Source organism: Puntigrus tetrazona, chromosome 2, assembly GCF_018831695.1.
Source record: "Puntigrus tetrazona isolate hp1 chromosome 2, ASM1883169v1, whole genome shotgun sequence".
Taxonomy (NCBI): domain Eukaryota; kingdom Metazoa; phylum Chordata; class Actinopteri; order Cypriniformes; family Cyprinidae; genus Puntigrus; species Puntigrus tetrazona.
The window spans coordinates 4515957-4534467 of NC_056700.1; the positions used below are offsets into that span (position 1 = coordinate 4515957).

Below are 18511 nucleotides of genomic sequence, written 5' to 3' on the forward strand. Positions count from 1 at the left end.
AAAGAAATGGGAAGTGAGCACTTTGGAACGAGTGAGAGCCGCTGCAGAAACGGCGACAAACACATCAGACGCCGGCGTCTGCGAGCGCTAAGACAATGGCTAATATTCAGGAGGATCCCGAAGTCATGAACTCAGGGACAAATCTGAATAAGAGAATATTAATTACAGTATGGAAGTGGAAAAGGAAAAAAAAGCGAGCGTCAGAAAGAGAGCGAGCCGCGGAGCGAGTGAGTGGGTGAGTGGATGAAAGCATTGCTCGGGGGTGTAAATGGTGTGAAAATTCAAGGTTGTGAATCTTTCTGTAGCCTCCAGAGCTGCAGCACGTCCGTACTATTGTACATCATGATTTGCATCAACAAATCCTTCATATCGGCTACAGGAACAGAGAGGAGCCTGCTTTATTGTGCCTTTTTATAAACATCCGCTTTTCTTACGGGAGCTTTCAATCTGTTTTTCAGAGGAACTTATGTAATGCTTCCTGATCAATCAATGGACAAAGTACAAAATGTACAGCGCTTCGACCGTAGGCCAGTCTGTTTAATGATAACCGAGCGTGTGCTTCCTCAGGTGTTTTATATGTATCTAAATTCACTGCGGCGTCTTTAACACAAGGGCTTTTTCTAACCGAACCCATTTTGTTTGGTGCACGTCATAACAATCAATTACGCTCGTACCCTTGTGTCATCTCACACATTTGTATCAATCAGTGTAACATGACCAAACACTATTAATTATTTCACAATTTGATTTCTTTGTACCTGTCAGTGGAAAAGCTGAAATGCAAACATGAAATGAATACGGGCTCACCCACACACGAACACCTACACACAGCGCTGAACCGAGCTCTGAGAGCCAGTCGACGGGGAGGGGGATGGAGGAAGATGGAGGAATAACATTATCAACACTTAGTGGTGAATCATCAGCATATCTGCAGCGAATGCTTCATGTTTCACACACTATGAAAGAAAGGCTTCATGCCGAGTCGATGCTGCGTTCTCAGCATACGCTCGTGAAGCTCTGAAGCAGCGATCCGATGTCCGCTTCCTCAAGACGTCCGGCTACGTTGTAAAATATATTATTAGGGGAAGCCTGAATTACTGACGACAGCTCAGGAGCTGCGTCTGGACTGGTATAATCGTCAGCGTTGGGGTCAATGGCGAGTTACAAAAACACATCGAGGAAACTGTCAAACGCAAACTTATATTCATTCATGAAGACGCGTTCATTTCACTTTTGTTGTGAACATAACGCGTTACTTTCCATAAAAATGTGTTACTTTTAAAATGAACTTTACCCAACACTCACAATTACAAATGCATAAGCAAAGTTGTCTCAAAAAATAACTCTTATTTATTGAATTTTTGTATAAAAGCAATATCAAATTTGTGAAAACAGCTCTCTTGTTCTTGTGATAAAGCTTAATTATGTCATATAATAGATTATCTCAAACATGTATGTACGTATAACCACAATAACTTGTGGTTGTGGTATTTCTATTCATTTTGGTGACACTTTTGACACAAATACTAATTTATTTGTGACCCGCCATAAATCAGTGGTTTTCAGGCCGGGGCCCTCTGGGGCCTCAAGGTAACTTTATTAATTATTTAGAATAGGATTAAACAAGCATTCAAATAAGCTAAAACAACTACAAATTCAAAATGCTTCTTTTTTTTTTAGAATGGCGAAAAATCTTTCTAGTCAAGATAAGATCTATAAATATTTTGATGGCCTTCAAATATTGTAAAAAATAAGGGGCCCTTTAAATTATTATTATTATTAACTATTATTGTTATTTAGTTTGCATTTGAAGCAGGACGTTTTACATCTACTCAAATTAAAGATGATTAATATCCCCACAGTTGTGGTCTTCAGAGCATCACACACTGAAGAACTAAAAGACTTTCAAGTCGTTCTGAATACAACAAATTCATACCAAAACGTGTTTTAAGATCAGTTCAAAATATCAAAGTTTGATATTAGATTCTACATGACAATAGCGTATATATTATACATATGTTATTAAATACAAATATGTGTGTACAATATGATATGATATATAAAACAACACTAATCACACTATTTATGCTAAAAATAAATAGCATAGAGTAGTGCATAAATAACCTGTGGGACACGCATTCAGGGAAAGGCAGCTGTGGCTGCCAGAAAAGCAGAGAGAGAAAAAAAAAAGAAAATGGCAGCACATTTCTCTCAATTTTAAAGGTTGAAATCAACTTGAGAGTAAAAAACTTGCATTTCTTTAACTAAAACACAACCACCATCAAAAAGCAGCTGGTAATGAGAAACTCACAAAGTTCACAACTTCATTCTGTTGAAGTAAATACTAATATAGAGGTACACAAACACAAAACACCATCAGGAAAATATTTCCTATAAATATTAATGTAACAGCATACGATGTGTATGAGAAACCGTATCATACTGAAATGAAACGAAAAGAAACCTTGTTATTTTAATGAAAAGCCATCAAATGGGAATTCTGCTAACGTCAGCTGTAAAGCATGAAAAACTGTACGTTTAACAGCACTGTACTGTACCCTTTAGATATATTACCGTTTTTCACTGTACACCGTTATTAAATGAACAGCTTTCTTACCATTAATATTACAGTAACATCCTGTTTGAATTTGACATGAAATCCAAACCAATAGCTCAAAATTCAATAAATATAACTCATTATTAGCCAAGAACACCCTTTTCAAGGTATTCTACGTAGCTCAGCAATTAAATTGCATCTATTTTTACCAAATGATACCGCATGCCCATATAAATATATGTTATATTCAAATGTTTAAAATCAGAAGGAACTTGTCTGTAGTTACTGTATATTTTACTGTAGATATTCCAACACTTGAAGGATCGTGAGAAGCAAACATACAGCAGCGAGGCGAGAGAGCCGTGCTTGAGCTGTCACTTCAACATTATCGTACTGGTATTTGTTTTATCATGTCAAACGCAAAGTTTCTCCATATGTTCCCAGCAGACCTGTGAAGGAAAAAATATCAAATTGGCCCCGTCCCAGCAGATTCGCTTGCAGCTAATCATTAATTTCAGATGAAATGAAAGCCACAAGCAATGGCCTACTGGCCTTGTTTCAGTTCCCAGATGAGTGCAATGACACATGTAGTTTTCTTTTAAGTCTGACTTACTTTCGCTGTTTTTAAAGAGGTCAGGTATGTTGGAGCCAAAAGTGTGTCAGATATGTAGCAGGGATAATCGATTTCATTTCAGATTTTAGCAGCCACTCTAAGAGAGATTGTTAGGAGAAAAACTGGCCTTTAAAGACAAAATGGATAACAATGTTGTGTGCAAACGTAATAAGAAGTGGATCCTTCAAGGCCAAAAAAAGATCAGATATAACAAAAGGTCAGCCTCATTTATGAAGCACGAGCTAAACCGCTCTGTAATTAGTCTGAGAGTAAATTTATGAACTTTTTACACGGAAATAAGTCCTGCTCATGTTTTATGAATGAAGGCCGATGGATGCACTTAAAAAATGTCTATGCAACCTTATAGAAATTACACCTTTCATTGATGTGATGTGTGTTAAAATCAATGTCAGAGCGTTTCCCACCTTTTAACAACATCTATTAAAATGTGAAAAAAAGACCTGGCATGATTTGCCATAATTTCATCTATTAAATGGATAAAAGCTAGGTCTGCAAAATCATTTCTTGCTGCAGACACCCACATTACATTGACAACGGGGGGTCAAGGTTTGGCTGGCTAGCGCGGGCTGTAACTACACCGTTATGTGTGCAGAACAGCATCTTTACACAGCCATTCAAAAGTAGCCGTGCATTTTGACAAAATACCAAACATTTTACTATGTTTTAGTGGACGCTTCAGCGGTTTTTTGGGGCGACCTCTTAGCAGCACGAATTAGGCTTCTGTTATTTCGAAAGGTGTTTTCTGTGCTTCAAGGAGTTAGTGTGATTAGTCTTTACGGCTCAAGTGATTGGTTTAAAAATTTTTTAGAAATGACTGCAGATGAAAGAAAGCAACCTTTAACGTTAACCTGAAGCTGTATTCACTAAACGTTTTTCTTGCCACTAAAAGTTCTTCTAAATCCCAGTAAATGTAAGAGTCTTCTTTTCAAACCTATTCACAAAGCGCCTGAGAGCAGCAGAAATCTTAGAGAAAGCTAAGAGAACAAGGGATCAGGTTGAAGGGATGAAATATTTTAAAATGAAAATATGGCCATTCAAACAAAGCACATCATGATCACAGAATCTGTGCAATGGGTTTAAATGAACACCTTAAACCACTGATGGCATGGAAACCACAGCTGGTTTATTATTGACAGTTTGCTTCTCAATATTTATCTTTTTTTATGCATCATTCATGCATGTAAGCGTTCCACAGTTGAATTGCAACTTTTTCTCTCACAACCCTGACTTATTCTCACACTTGACAACCTCAGTTTTCATTTCATTCATTTGTGAAAAATAAAAATAAAGTAAAATTCTGAGGCAACAAAAAATACTATTTTCTTGCAACAAAATTATGACGCGCAATTCTGAGAAATTCAGAAATGCAAAATAAAATGTAATTGCAATTGATTTTTTTACTCAGCGGTGGAAACAAGCTTTCAAACCTATAAATAAATAAATAAATAACGCACAATAAAACATGTAATACGGCATTCATTGAAATGCTGCATTTTGGGATACAGAGCTGCCTGAAGGGTACGCATGAATAGGCTCGCTCCTCGCCCACTGAAGGAAGTAGAAGGGAAGCCGAGAAGTGCTTAGGGAAGAAATCGAGGAGCAGATAGCAAATGCGGGCCATGCCGTGTTTTAAAGGGAAGCACAAGCCTGTCACAGCAATGAAGCATCAAAAATCAGTGAGGAGAAAGAATATATAAATGTCACTTACCCACTTAGCACAACAATGAAGTCCATTACATTCCAGCCGTTTCTGAGATAAGAACCCTTGTGAAAAACAAAACCGAGTGCCACCAGCTTGATACCAGCCTCAAAACAGAAGATCCCAATGAAATAAGGCTCGGTCTTCTCCTAATGCACCCAATGAGAACAAAACAGATCAAACGATCAAACAAGACAATCCGTATCGTGTATAATGACATCAAACTGGAATATGAACCACATTAGGTTTTGTAGACATGACATTAAGTTTATATTCTTCACTCTATTCAAGAAACATGCTCTTCTTTCCAGTGAAAGACATTGCACACCTCATGCTTCATTCCTTTTAGCAGATATATTTCTTAAATTAAGTACACATCAATCCTTATTCATCAAGCCAAATTTCTTTCACGTTTTCGCTATCTAATTCAAAGACATAATGCACGTGTGAAGAAAATCGTTTTGAAGCTTTTCCACCCCCACAGAAAACTGCAAAGAAAATGCTTAACGCCACAAAATAAAGTGATCGCAAAAATACCAAACTCGCTTGTATATTGAGTTTACTGATGTTGTATATATAAGTGCAATTGCACATTAAGCATTTTCCCGGCATATTTTAATAAACTGCATACTTTTATATCACTGTCTTTGTCCTTTAAGCCACATCTGCTTGCTTGTATGAATATATATATATATATATATATATATATATATATATATATATATATATATATATATATATATATATATTTGTTTGTAGTTTGTAGCATTAGTAAGTACACTAAGATTGGTCTTTTATTATCACTGTCTTAATGCATTAACGTGGGAATGAATTGCAAAGAATTTGTGCGTATGGTTAATAAAGTGAGGGGGCGAATTGCAAAAACCGTGGCCACGGATTTGCGGGTTTCTTTTTTTTCCCTCCTCCAGGAGATTTCCCAGTGCTGCGTCTTCTGAGAAACAGTGTGCATGTTATTCTGTACTCTCCGGATGCTGGGAATCCAATAGTTTAGTTTAGTTATGTTTATTTAAAATATGAACGTATTTATGTGTGTAGTGCTTACCAGCCTTTTGGACATAGGCGTCTTGTCTTCACCAGGAAGATGCTGTTCCAGGGATAAAACGATGCAGTTGGCTATGATGGTGGCCAGGATCATATACTCAAATGGAGTAATGGCACAGGGGTCAAGGCAAATATTACATCAGTCGAAAAAATGCATCATTGCATCTTCATCTCCAACGTGACAAAATGAGAATTAGTCAGTTCACATTCAAGACTGGCACACTGTAGTGTACACTTTACTCAACACATACAACCATCTAGAACACCTGCCTGCATTAATATTGCAGATACAGATATTATGCACAGATACGACTTAAACTGAACTGAGCTGGACAACGATGTCTCTGAATTCAATAAAGAAATGCCTTTAACTGAAAAGCGTTTAGTCTTGTCATTACTGGCATTCTATTCTCATATTTCATAGTTAAGTGCTTTGACATAATCTGTTTTGTTAAAAGAGCTATATCAATAAAGCTGACTTGACTTGGACTAGTAGTGATGTAGTCGACCAGTCAAGTTTAGTTTATGTAAATGAGTCAGTGCCTCACTGATGGAGAGTATGTGAGTGAATGAAGTGTGCATGTCTTCACTGACAGACTCACTAGGGCTGTATTGTATCGCATTAGTTCCTGTCAGCGCTCATTAACCTTGTCGCCCCAGATTTTGGACGGCGTGTGAACACTCTGAATGAACTGAAAATGTCTGCAGAACCTGAAGCAGTGCAGTTCTCTTGTAAAAGCTTTGTGACCCAACATGTCAAGCACTCTCAAGCAACCTAAGTTAACGATCACTAACTAGCGCCCCCCGAACAGCACGTTCAAATTAGCCAGAATGAATGGCATCGAAAGTGCCTCGAATTTTGTTACTGAATGATAACACGTTACTGAATGAATCAGGTGAGTCAATGATTCAGTCCATTCATAAGGACAGTCACTTTGTTTCTGAATGAATCAGCTGTTTGAATGAATCGATTGAATTAATGACTCACTGAGACTTGCAATCACTTTTATTTTTATATTTAGAGCATCATTTCATAAAAAAAATAATGAATAAACAGAAATGCAAAAATATTGTAATGTTATGTGATTGCAGCCTTAACGGTTTATTTGTAATACACTGGATGTTGAATCAAGAGTTAAATCTAACTTTTTTTTAATGTATTCTTTTCTCCACTATCACAGTAAAATGATCTTTTATGTTTTACTAAAGCCTAGTTTTCTAAACAACATCTGATATAAAACTTGTATCATGTATGATTTGGATGGGACTCGTATCTCTGCGGTGTGTTTTTATGGATGTGGGTGTTACAGAAGGACAGTGGTGGCGTCCATCACGGATGACAAATTATTTATTGGGTCCCACTTTATATGTGGGTGTCTTTAGCTACTTAGCACTCACGGCCAAAATGTTTAAGGCACAATGTATCTGTTGCGTTCGTGTTGAATTGCAAAACACTTAATAACACTGTTGAGGGTGATAGAGGTAAGTTTAGAGACAGATTTAGTCTGATTACGAGGTTAAGGTAGAGTTGAGTGTAAGTATAGATGTAACAACACGTTAGTTATTAGAGACATAATAGCAGAAAGGTAATTTTTAATTTAAGTACAATGTAAAACATGTATGTACACAATAAATGCATTGTATCTAATAATTAATATAAAGTGCTTAATAATTAAAGACACTTGAAGTGTGTCCATTTACTGTTTTCACTTTAAGTGGTAATGAAATAAACTACATGTTTATATAAAAATGGATAGTTTTCATGACTTGGTTTTTCCATTTATTTATTTATGTTATTTTTCCATGGGGTATGACCATTTTAATTTGTTATGGCACTTAAAAAGGCATGCAAAAAACAAAACAATAAACCGCGTTCAGATGCCAATTTATTCTTATTGGAGGAAGTTGTTTTGTAATCTCGTACAAACGCAGAAATATGCTCAATGGTTATTCATGCTATGTTATTTCTCCAAATGGGATGTAAGTTTAAAAATGTGTAAATGATCAGAAATAGGTTAGCAATCTTTCATTTACATAAAGTAAACATTCGGCCCAGCTACGTGGTCAGCTAGAAAAATAATTGGTTGTGCAAACCTAAATTACTTTAAAGGGTTGACTACAAAGCTTTAATTTCAAAAGTTTTTTGTTTTCTTTTTTCCTCTGACTTTAATGAAGCTATGCCCTAACATTCTTCTAAAGAGTTTGCAGAGATTCAGATTTAATTACATTACCAGACAAGCTTGCTTTCTGTGAAATCAATCAATCAATCAATCAATTGCCTACCAGCTAGTTCATGCAAATGAAAATATCCAATGATTATTATTATTATTTTTATTTATTTACCACTTATTGATCACTAGTGTAACTGCTCATCCGATTTTAACATTTGAATAAAATCTTGCACTTGCATTAATCAGTTTTCACTGGCTGTGCTTCGGACATAAACGATACCTCAACTCACGCAGAATAAAACCTCGCTATTACTTTTCTATGCAACCCGAAGGCCAATTTCAAGAAGATGGTTGCAAGCAAGGAAAAATACTTGGACGCTACAATACAGCCACAAAGAAATAGCATTATAAAATAATAAGCATAGTAATGTCAGTTCAGTCAGGGATGCACTAACCTAGAATTTTCAGCTTTTTTATTTTTGGCATCTCTCTAGCAGCGAGGATTGCCATGGCAACCTGCTTTCTACACTTAACCTCCTCCAGGGAGGGTTGACTGCGAGTTTTGCTCACCTGAGAAACATCCAAACATTATCTCAAGTGCTGCTTGTAATGTGCTTTCAGGCTGAAGTATGAAAAACAAGTGCATTCCTCATAATGATCTGAAATCTGCCGATTGGATCGGTAGAGCTGAATTTAATTCATTAAAGTTGAAGGAATGTCAGGAAACATGAAATGCATTCAGGTTTTTGAGTGACATAGCAACAACTCAACAAGTGTTTGAAAGAAGAAAGTAATGGAAGAGAGGATGGGCTTATACATATCTATAGTGTGATAACTGCTATTAGTCTAGCAGTAGAAAAATTGTAGACTTACAAATGTTGGAACTGCCTGTTAATTGAGAGTTGTAGCCTGGTTATTCACTTTAAACCTAAAACTGGCATTAAAACAAAAACATGTAGGCTATATAACATGCTTTAATATGCATACACTATATAACAGCATTGGTTTGAGTGTAATACTAGTACAGTGTCTTGAGTTCTGTCCTATAATTGCATAACAGATATTATTTTCCAGTCTGTGTTCAAAATATAAATGAAATCTGTAGCCATGTAATTGTCCAAAACAATGTGCTAGGAAAGACTGTTGCGGTTTATTTTCCCCATACACCATCTCTGAGGCTTTGGTACAATCATTATGAAATTCTCACTATAGCCCAGGGCAAAAAACATTTATTGTTCAGATCTTGTTCTTTTTAGACTACACTGAGTTGTCATTAAATACCAACTTTGTCTCAGACGTTTCTCCAAAAGTCCTAAAAAATAGATCAATGAGATAATACAGCATACAGTAACGGAGCCGTAAAAATGAATGCAAGCAGCTTTAATAGTTTTGCTGGTTATATTTTATACCCAGTGCTGTGATACAACAAACCTGTTGCCGAATAATTCTGTTTATATATTTCCAGTCCATTTTAAGCCAATTTTAAACAATAGATGACTTAAATAAACTAACCCAGCATGTTTGGTAAAAACTCGTTCAAAATAACCCAGCATGTGTTCCATCCATGTGTTTCTCGACACTGGGTTGACAAATAACCCAAGTTGGGTTGTTTTCAACTCAGCATTTTTCTTAGAGTGTATATGCATTATTTTTAGATGCAATGATAGAGCAACATCATCACTCACCGGACATTTCATACAATACAGATTATCAACATTTCCCCATTTATGTCCTTCTGTTTCAAATAAAATGTATAATTACGCTTTTAACGCTACTTGCCAAACATTTAATTTCGAAAGGATCGCAAAACATCCCGAAAGCAAAGTAATATCATTCACAGAAATGGCACCACAGGTTCACTCTTCCAATGGGCCTGATTTTTGTGAGATTTTAAGGAGACTGCTCTCAAAAACATTCGTCTAAATGAGCCAGTCTAATTACAGGCACAGTCACAATTTTCCCTCAGTTTGGCCCAAGAGTGTCAGATTTCTCACTTCCATCTGCTGTCACGTTCACAGCCACGAGTCCACGCTCATGCCTATCATGGACCCTGAATCAGCACCCATATCTGCTGCAGATGAGGTCATGTCCATCTCAAACCAAACTTGTGTACTATCAGCACCCAAGCTGTTCACATCTACAAACCAGAAACTCAAACTCTCTTCCTCAAACCAGAAGATTCCCTCCACAGTTCTCAGTTATGCAAAGTTATGCTTTGCTTGTCATAAGCAGTGTTTATTAACATGCACTTTTGACCGCTTTACTAGTATTGTACAATGAGCTTGCGCAGTTTACATACAGTATGCACACTATGGGAGTACATATAAAACAATACAGACGGCAGCAGCTTTCATTTCCTCTCTGTTTTGTGTTAAAATCAGGACTGGTGAGAGAGCATTGTGCCTTTAACATTTTTGGCCATCAAACCAACCTTACAATTTCATTCTGCAAACTTTAAATCCCATCTGACCAGCGTGCTCCAACAACACACACTATTTACGCTTTAGGTCAGCAGGTGGATGTCTTTTGTGGCTGCTCTAACACATTCAGCAGCATGAGCATTTCCGCTACGAAAGTCTTGGTCTAAACTGGACAAGCTCAGTTGCGATTGGACTGACGGATATAACGCATCTTAAAGAGATCCTATTATGCTTTTTTAAGCTTTAATTAGGGCGTAACGTTTCTTTTTGGGCATAAAAAAAGATCCGCATAGTTACAAAGCTCAAAGTTCAAGGAGATAGATAAGAAATAAAAGTAGTCCAATCAAAGGGCTGGTTTGGACTACAGCACACAGATTTTGTGACATCTAAGAGTCACTCCTTTTTAAAAAAATCCCCACCCACGGTATACAGTATAAAGGGGGCTGCTTTATAGCGTGCTGCCGTTATGTCGCATTTATGATGAGGGCGTGACTTTTCTGCAACACCTTCGAAGCAGTTCTCCAGTCACTACACACTGTGCCAGCTAACCGTTCAGAGCTTCAGAAGTAGGGGTTTCATCTAAACAGGAAGTAAACAGCAAGTTTGAGAAAGTATGGGAAAAAAGGTAGGGGAAAATGATGTGGTTTTTGAACAATCTATTCTAGTACATCCCGAAAAATACACCATAAAAGGGAATAATTGTCTAGGTGCACAAGATGGCGTCAGTGAGCTTCGGCGACATGCTTAGTTTTGCAACTTTACGGGGAAACTTTCATATGAAACTCGGCCACACAGATATAATTAATGTGTTTCGAATTAAATTGGACATAGTGGTACATCAGTGTGAGCTTTTTTTATTCTTTCTTCTGTTGATGTAGTTCAGTATAAGAGCTTAGTGAAAACCCAAGGGGATCTCTCTCAAACACTAGCCACTCAAACATGAAAGTCACTTTCGTTCTGAATGCTGTCTAAGATCAGAGATTCTAACAAGCATTTTGACTTTTTGACAAAATGTATTTATTGTAGGTTTTATTGAAAGAAGGGTGTTTGTATTTCCCTGTATGTTTCTATGTTTATGTTTCGTCTTAATTTTTTAATAATCGTTTTCATTAACTAACTAAAATAAAACAAACCTTTAAATTATACATATAGCTTTATTAATTAACTGTTTTTACAGCCTGTGTTTTAATTTAAAAATGCTGTAAACATAAAACTTGTATTTGTAAAATCGAGAAACGGAAGATCAACTGCAGCCTCACAAGGAAAACGTATTTCGGTTCAAAAAAGGTGATGTAAAACAAACACTTTTGACGTTTGTATGACATTTGCATGATTGCTAACGAAAAAAAGACTTTCGGTTTGAGAAGTATGTGTTGGTGTATTATTCACCTGACCCAAACATACGTAAGTTTCAAATGTTTTTTTATTTAACATTTACATAGCAATAATAGCAATGTAGATCATAGTTGCGTTTTAAAATATCTTATAAACTAGGGATGCATAGAAATGAAAATTCTTGGACGAAGACGGACAAAATAAAAACTGCCGATTATCGAACACGATTTTTCCGGTGTGTATTTTTTACTGTACAAATAAATGCAGCCTTGAGAATTCTTTCCAAACATTAGAAAAAATTACAAATCCAAATTGGAAACAGTGTTGTAATTATTATTTAATTGTCATTATTGTTGTCTTGCTTTTCTTATTTTATATTCTTTTTACTTATAAATGAGGAAGCTTACTCTTACAAACCATAGGCCCACACGCTTTTACACTTTGCTGCTTTAGCATGTGCTTATATTTTTATGTCATTGTTCGGCATAATTTATTCAGTCTTTTCAGCACATTACCTTTTATAAATGTTTACAGTAGGGATGCAATGAATGTTCAGCAACCAAAAATGTTCGGCTGAAAACAGCATAGAACATTTAGAAAATAGAACATTTTTGGTTGCTGAACATTCTGTGCATCCCTACTGTAAACTTTTATAAAAGGTAATATACTGGTTTCTCCAGCACTCTGCACTGGTGTTTAGTGAGACCAGAAGTGTCTAAGCCCTCACTCGCTAGACCAACAAATCCAACATGGCCGCTGTATTTAACTACCCAACTGGATCCCTTTAAAACCAGGAGTAAACAGGACCACAGACACAACTCATGTCCCAAGTGAACTCACGACTGCCAGAACAGAGTCTTCTGCATGCATATGAGTTCCCTGAGGTTAGATGGGCTAAATAAAGAGCACAAATTCCAAGTATGGGTCACAGTAGCTGGCCACAAGTCACTTCATTTAGTTATGTTCACCTGGGTTACGTTATGAGTGAGAGTCTGAGGTCTGAGCGTGTTCATGTCACTGGTCCTACAGCTCCTGCCTCATCCACCCTGGTTTCTTTATCAGCTACACCAAGCCTTGCCCTCATTCACTCTTACCAGTTAATTCTGAACAATGGCTTGTCACAGGCACCGCTGGTTCTGCGTGTCAAATCGTGTCACTGTAATTGATACCCCAGCCCATTTGCTTGTGTTTGCAATCACAGAGTCAGTCTCTACAGTAAGTGCGGATCACTATCCAGCAACATCACAGCGTCAGTCCAAGTCCATCACAGTCAAGAATCCCAGGTCTAACACGGACACAAGGTCAGAAACCTGTGCTCCGGGTGCACTGTAGTGTTTACAGCATCATGAGAAGACCACAGCTGTCAGCATCCATCAGCACTGAGCCATTATTGAGTTGTTTAAAGTTTGGGATGTTCTGGCCATAAGAAATGATCCCCTACACTTTCAAAGTGGTCCTAATATGTTCCATTAAGGTTCTAATGCACACCTTTTAGGCACTAATATGTACTCTTTAAGGGTAAACAAGGTACAGAATTGTTCCTTTTCAAAATCCACTGCCCCAGTCAAAGCTTGTGTACCTTTCATCAGAGAGCGTAGGTAAGGAACTGTTTTCTTGATTTATTCTGCCATGTTGTGTACTTGGCTTTAGATGTCATATTTGTTCTGTTCTTTGCTGTTGAACTGTATTTAGACGTGTCTTGTCATTGGTTAACTATATCCTCGATTGGTCCTTAGGTCTTGTGTGTTATTGGACATGAATTCCTCCAATCCACGACAAAGAACGACAAACACACATAGGTCTGCATTTCTTTGTGTGGATGAATTCATGTCCATTCTCCAATTGACGTTGAATTCATGCAGCACACAAAGAAATGTTCACATTTTCCACGTTTTCACATCAAGGTCAAATGTACAGATTATTCCGATTATTCGGTATCGGAGGAACGAGAAATGTTTGCGTTTGTATAGAACTGTCTGTCTTTTAAATGCGTGGCAAATATGACAGAAGAATAATTTTTTCTTTTTTAGAATAATAATCCCACAAGCTAAAAATCTCCACATGCTTTCAGTTTATCTCATTATGTTCGTTTCATTGTGAATAGATTATCCTTGATCTGGTCACTTCATTCGTGCAATATTTTAAATATAGTATTAATAAAGTAATTGTGTGTTCGTAGAGGCTCCCCAGCTCATTTCAGCCTTTTTTGCAATATCTACAGTAGCTATGTAAAGCGGTTTTGACTATGAACTACGATTTATTAAACTGTTGCGCCACAGAACATTCGTCTGCCACTAAGTCTTACTTCTTTCATGGTAAAAACGCAAACCATTCTTTTAAAAGGCTGAATGGCGTGTAGAAAGTCGAGGTGAGCCTAGAAGAACTAGATGCCAACAGATGATTTTTGTAACTTTTTCTCTTTCTGGCATTTAAATGTGTTCGAAAAGCAAAAAGACAAACCGGTACGATAACGCAACCGTCAAACAAGTAAACAATTGCATGCAATTTGTAATCGTATTACTGGCAAAAGGATATGGCCACTCTATAATCCTCTTTGCATATTTTCTTATAATATTATTCTCAGCGAAGATAAAGAGAGACCTGTTGACGGTGAGACAGTTGTGTTTGGCTGGGATAGGGTTGTACAGAGCCATGGTCCGAGCCCGCTTTATCTCCCCGGCGGACTCGCTCTCTCCCTTCCCCTCAGCAGTCACCTCCTTAGGCATGTCTTCAGTCTGAGCCATGTCTCAAGATCTGGAATAAATAATCAATCCCAGCTTTCATAGACGATCCCAGCTTTACTCCATCCTTCCAACGGCAAACCGGCTCGAAGAAAATCTCACGAGGCTTGCTCAGTCCTGCCTGTTGCGCTCCGCGTGAAACTTTTTGCGGTTCGAAAAAAACGGTTTAAAAAACGCAGTCCTGTTTATCAGAAGGCTGCGTGTCTTTTCCGAAGCCTTGTATCCTTTTCTCCGAAGTGTTCTGCCATGTTTCTCTTGACAAAGATCCCTCAAAAGCGACACTTCTAGATCTCAGGCTGTTAAATGTGAAATTCAGGCAAAACCCAGCCCATTTTTGCAGGAGAGCGGTGTGAAGGAGTGCAGTTTGTAATACCTGTTACACTGGGACTGTGCTCTATAACAGTGAATGTGGTCTTTTACCATCACATATTGCCTCATCTCTCGCACTCACCCGCCCCCATTTCTCTCTCTCTCTCTCTCTCTCTCTCTCTCTGCCCCAATGCTCCCCCTCCCACACACACACACACACACACACACACACACACACACACACACACATACACACGCTATGGGAAATCAGGACATAGGAAAACTGGTTACCATGGAAATGTATTTTACATTTTATAATGTGATTGTGAGAGTGGCTTATCATTTAGTTTGTCAGATGATGAACTGAAGCAGATTTGTAGCACAGTTAAAGCGTCTGTACTCGGTTAGTGCAAACCTCGACGATGAATATATTTGTCTCTCTCTCATTCGTTCGTCGCTGACTTACAATAATGGATACGATCAGAAACACACTGCAAGCTCATCTTTACAGTCCCTTAAAGTTGAAACGTGGCCCTCACCCCAGCATCTAATAAACGCTTAATTCGATTTGCAGCATGCATAAATAAATATGGAAAATGTACTTTTGTTTTTGCTCATCTCGCTCTGGAACAGCTGTAAGTGTCACGGCAGCTTGGCAATGCCTTTATAGTGATCAGGCGATTGAAACAGGCTACAAAAATGTAGGTTAAATTCAGGCATTTGGCAATATTAGCATTTGCACAGCTTGTACTTTTCCAGTGTCTTACATAGTCAAACTGTGACAGCCGTCCTGGAAAGTCGAAGCTTGAATTTGTCTAAATGCCTTCCTCCCGTTTTAGCAAAATTTTACATTTTAAAATCAGATTACAGGTACGCTTTACGGACCGCATGACTGCTGGTTATTCACACAATTGCAGTAAATTATTAATTATACACTGATTCTAGATTTCTTTCTAAATAATTGCACCGTCCACAATAATGAGAGAATGTATGAAATCCATTTTGTCAAAATTATTTGTGAAACAATAGCACCAACGTATGATTATTAAATAATTATTAAAGTTACTAAACATTACTGACATACTGTATTACTGAAATTAATATTTAAAACCTAGAAGACTTTGACCATGTTATTATCGTTTTCACATTTATTAATGCTTCTTCAAACTTGATTTCATTTATTCATTTAAGTTTTACATTTTGTTTTTGCTTTTATTAATTTTTTGATTTTCATCAAACTCACAATTTTTTTTTATTTACTATAGTTTGAAAAACCATCATATCATGTCTATTGAATTTCATGATGCTGATAATAAAGGCCTTTCGTTTTAATAACAATAATCCCAGTAGTGCTGTCAAATGATTAATCACGATGAATCAAAATATGATTATTATATATATATTATATATATATATATATATATATATATATATATGATTATATATATATATATATATATATATATATATATATAATATCAAAAATAAAAGTTTTAGTTTGCATAATAGTAATATGTATATATAAACACACACACACACACACATAAAGGCATATTTTTTCTAAATATATATGCATGTGTTTGTATTTATATAGATAATAAATATACACACTGCACGTATTATGTAAACTTTTTTTTTATTTGAATGCTATTAATGTAAATGTATTCAGAGCACAGCAATCTGTATTATATTTGCGATTGCAATTTTTATAAACACATGTAATTTATAATCAATAACAGATGATGGTTTGATAATAATGCACCTGGCACTGTTTGCATTTTTATTTATTATTTTTTTTGCATCAATGACAGCCTGCGTTTTAATTTCAAGACTACTGAACTATATTCAAAATGTCTGTTTGATAACTCGCATGTATTACTTCTGTTTCGTTTTTTCCTCTCTCCCGCAAGAAGATGTCGTTCTCGATCGTGTTCGGTTCGCTCAAACATCACGTGGGCCTGTGGTTTCTAAGAGTAAGTTTCCTCTGAGTCATCACCGAAGACTTTCAAAAGATTTTAAACACTGACCTTGCTTTGGCAAGGAGTCCCTGAACATTTATCTCCTACACCACGTTTTCCAGAAGCTGTGTCACGCGTAGGCTATCCAATTATTTCCCTTCGTTCCTATAGACACAAACAGAAGAGAAAAACTGAACTGTGATGGAAAGGGTCCGTGATAATGGCTGCGCTCACAAATACAGATCAAATCCACAACTCAATATTTCACGGAGCGTTGCGACACGAAGTCAGAGATTTCCATCATCCTTTGGTGAAGCCGCATGCTTATATAAAAAATAGAGGTGATGTATAGGATATGAGTATCATCTGAATCAGCAGATTCTCAAAAAGAGACTGTATTGCGACGCAAGTGTGAAAGTGACTAACATGCGCGCGCTCACACACACACACGCGCGCACACACACTTTGTCTTTTATTCGTTGCATGCAATGTTTTAGATGAATAGGACTGAGCAAGAAATATTAAGTCAGCAACATACTTTAAAAGACACTAATGTAGCCACAACACTGACTTAAAGTCTACCAACTCATATAATAATATTCATCATCTGCATACATTTCAGGTTAACTTACAATAATTTAATTGATAATTATTCTGTTGCCATAGAAACACAGTTCGGTATCATACATTAGCTTCATCTGTTAGTTCATAAGGCATCGTCTTTCTCTTCATGAGCTTAAAGCACATCACCGCTCATCATTTCTGCACATTCTGCCCACTTTTATTTTCCTTTGATTATCGCTGGGGAACGATGATATCCAAAATACTGCACAGATATCGTCACGACGAATAATAAAACATCCCAGCTTTAGTATTTAAGTGACAATAGTTTGGAAAGATTTACTTTAATGCATTTGAATATAATGCCGATTGATTTTATATGATTTTCTGTATTCATTTTGAGCCCAAATAGTGAATTGTGCGTTACATTGCGTTTTAGGGTTGAAGGACAAAATATGCTAGTCATTTTTCTTCCAGAACATGCATTTTTCTAGAGATATTTGTAGTTTTCTTCTTAAAGAGCTGTTTAAATTCCAGTGCTCAGATTTATCACACATTCTCTTCAAAAATCACCCCAGCGTTCACATCTCTGTCATTTCTTGAGTTAATATTTAGCATTAAGCACCAGAAACCGTTGCACTAAAAGTATCCTGCGTCTCCTGCTTTTATATTTTAACCGAATGGCGTTGGTCCCCGATAACATCTTATCGCAAGTAGAGATTTTAACGGCTGCTGAAAGCTTATTGATCGCATGGCACGAGAAACATCGACATTAATATGTTCACATATTCTGCAGTGTCGCTGTGGGTTTTGTTGCTATTTGGGGAGATAATCAACAGGCTTCATCCCCATTGTGTTCTGAGTTAAGCTCTCTTTTACAGCATCTCTAGCACGCTGTCATTTACCGCACACAATTATTTTGACTCATCCCTCAGTTCGTAAAAACATCTATTAGCACTTTTTTAAGCGAATCCTCATCCGCAGGAATTCTATCAGTAAAACCTAAAGTAAAATCAATCAATCAATCAATCATTTTTATTTATATAGCGCTTTTAACAACACAG

The 18511-nt window shown here is 36.8% G+C and overlaps 1 protein-coding gene across 2 annotated transcripts in view; it reads right to left on the bottom strand.

Moving 5' to 3' along the window:
- Positions 1-15026, bottom strand: part of cacna1eb (calcium channel, voltage-dependent, R type, alpha 1E subunit b) — a 66431-nt gene extending 51405 nt beyond the window's left edge. For both annotated transcript variants that reach the window (XM_043216684.1, XM_043216676.1), the window contains exons 1-3: positions 14414-15026; positions 5954-6059; positions 4900-5039 (exon numbers count right to left, since the gene is read on the bottom strand). In XM_043216684.1, coding sequence (XP_043072619.1) covers positions 4900-5039; positions 5954-6059; positions 14414-14622 — 455 coding nt within the window. In that variant the 5' untranslated portion in view covers positions 14623-15026. The remainder of the gene's footprint in view (positions 1-4899; positions 5040-5953; positions 6060-14413) is intronic.
- Positions 15027-18511: the final 3485 nt, after the last annotated feature.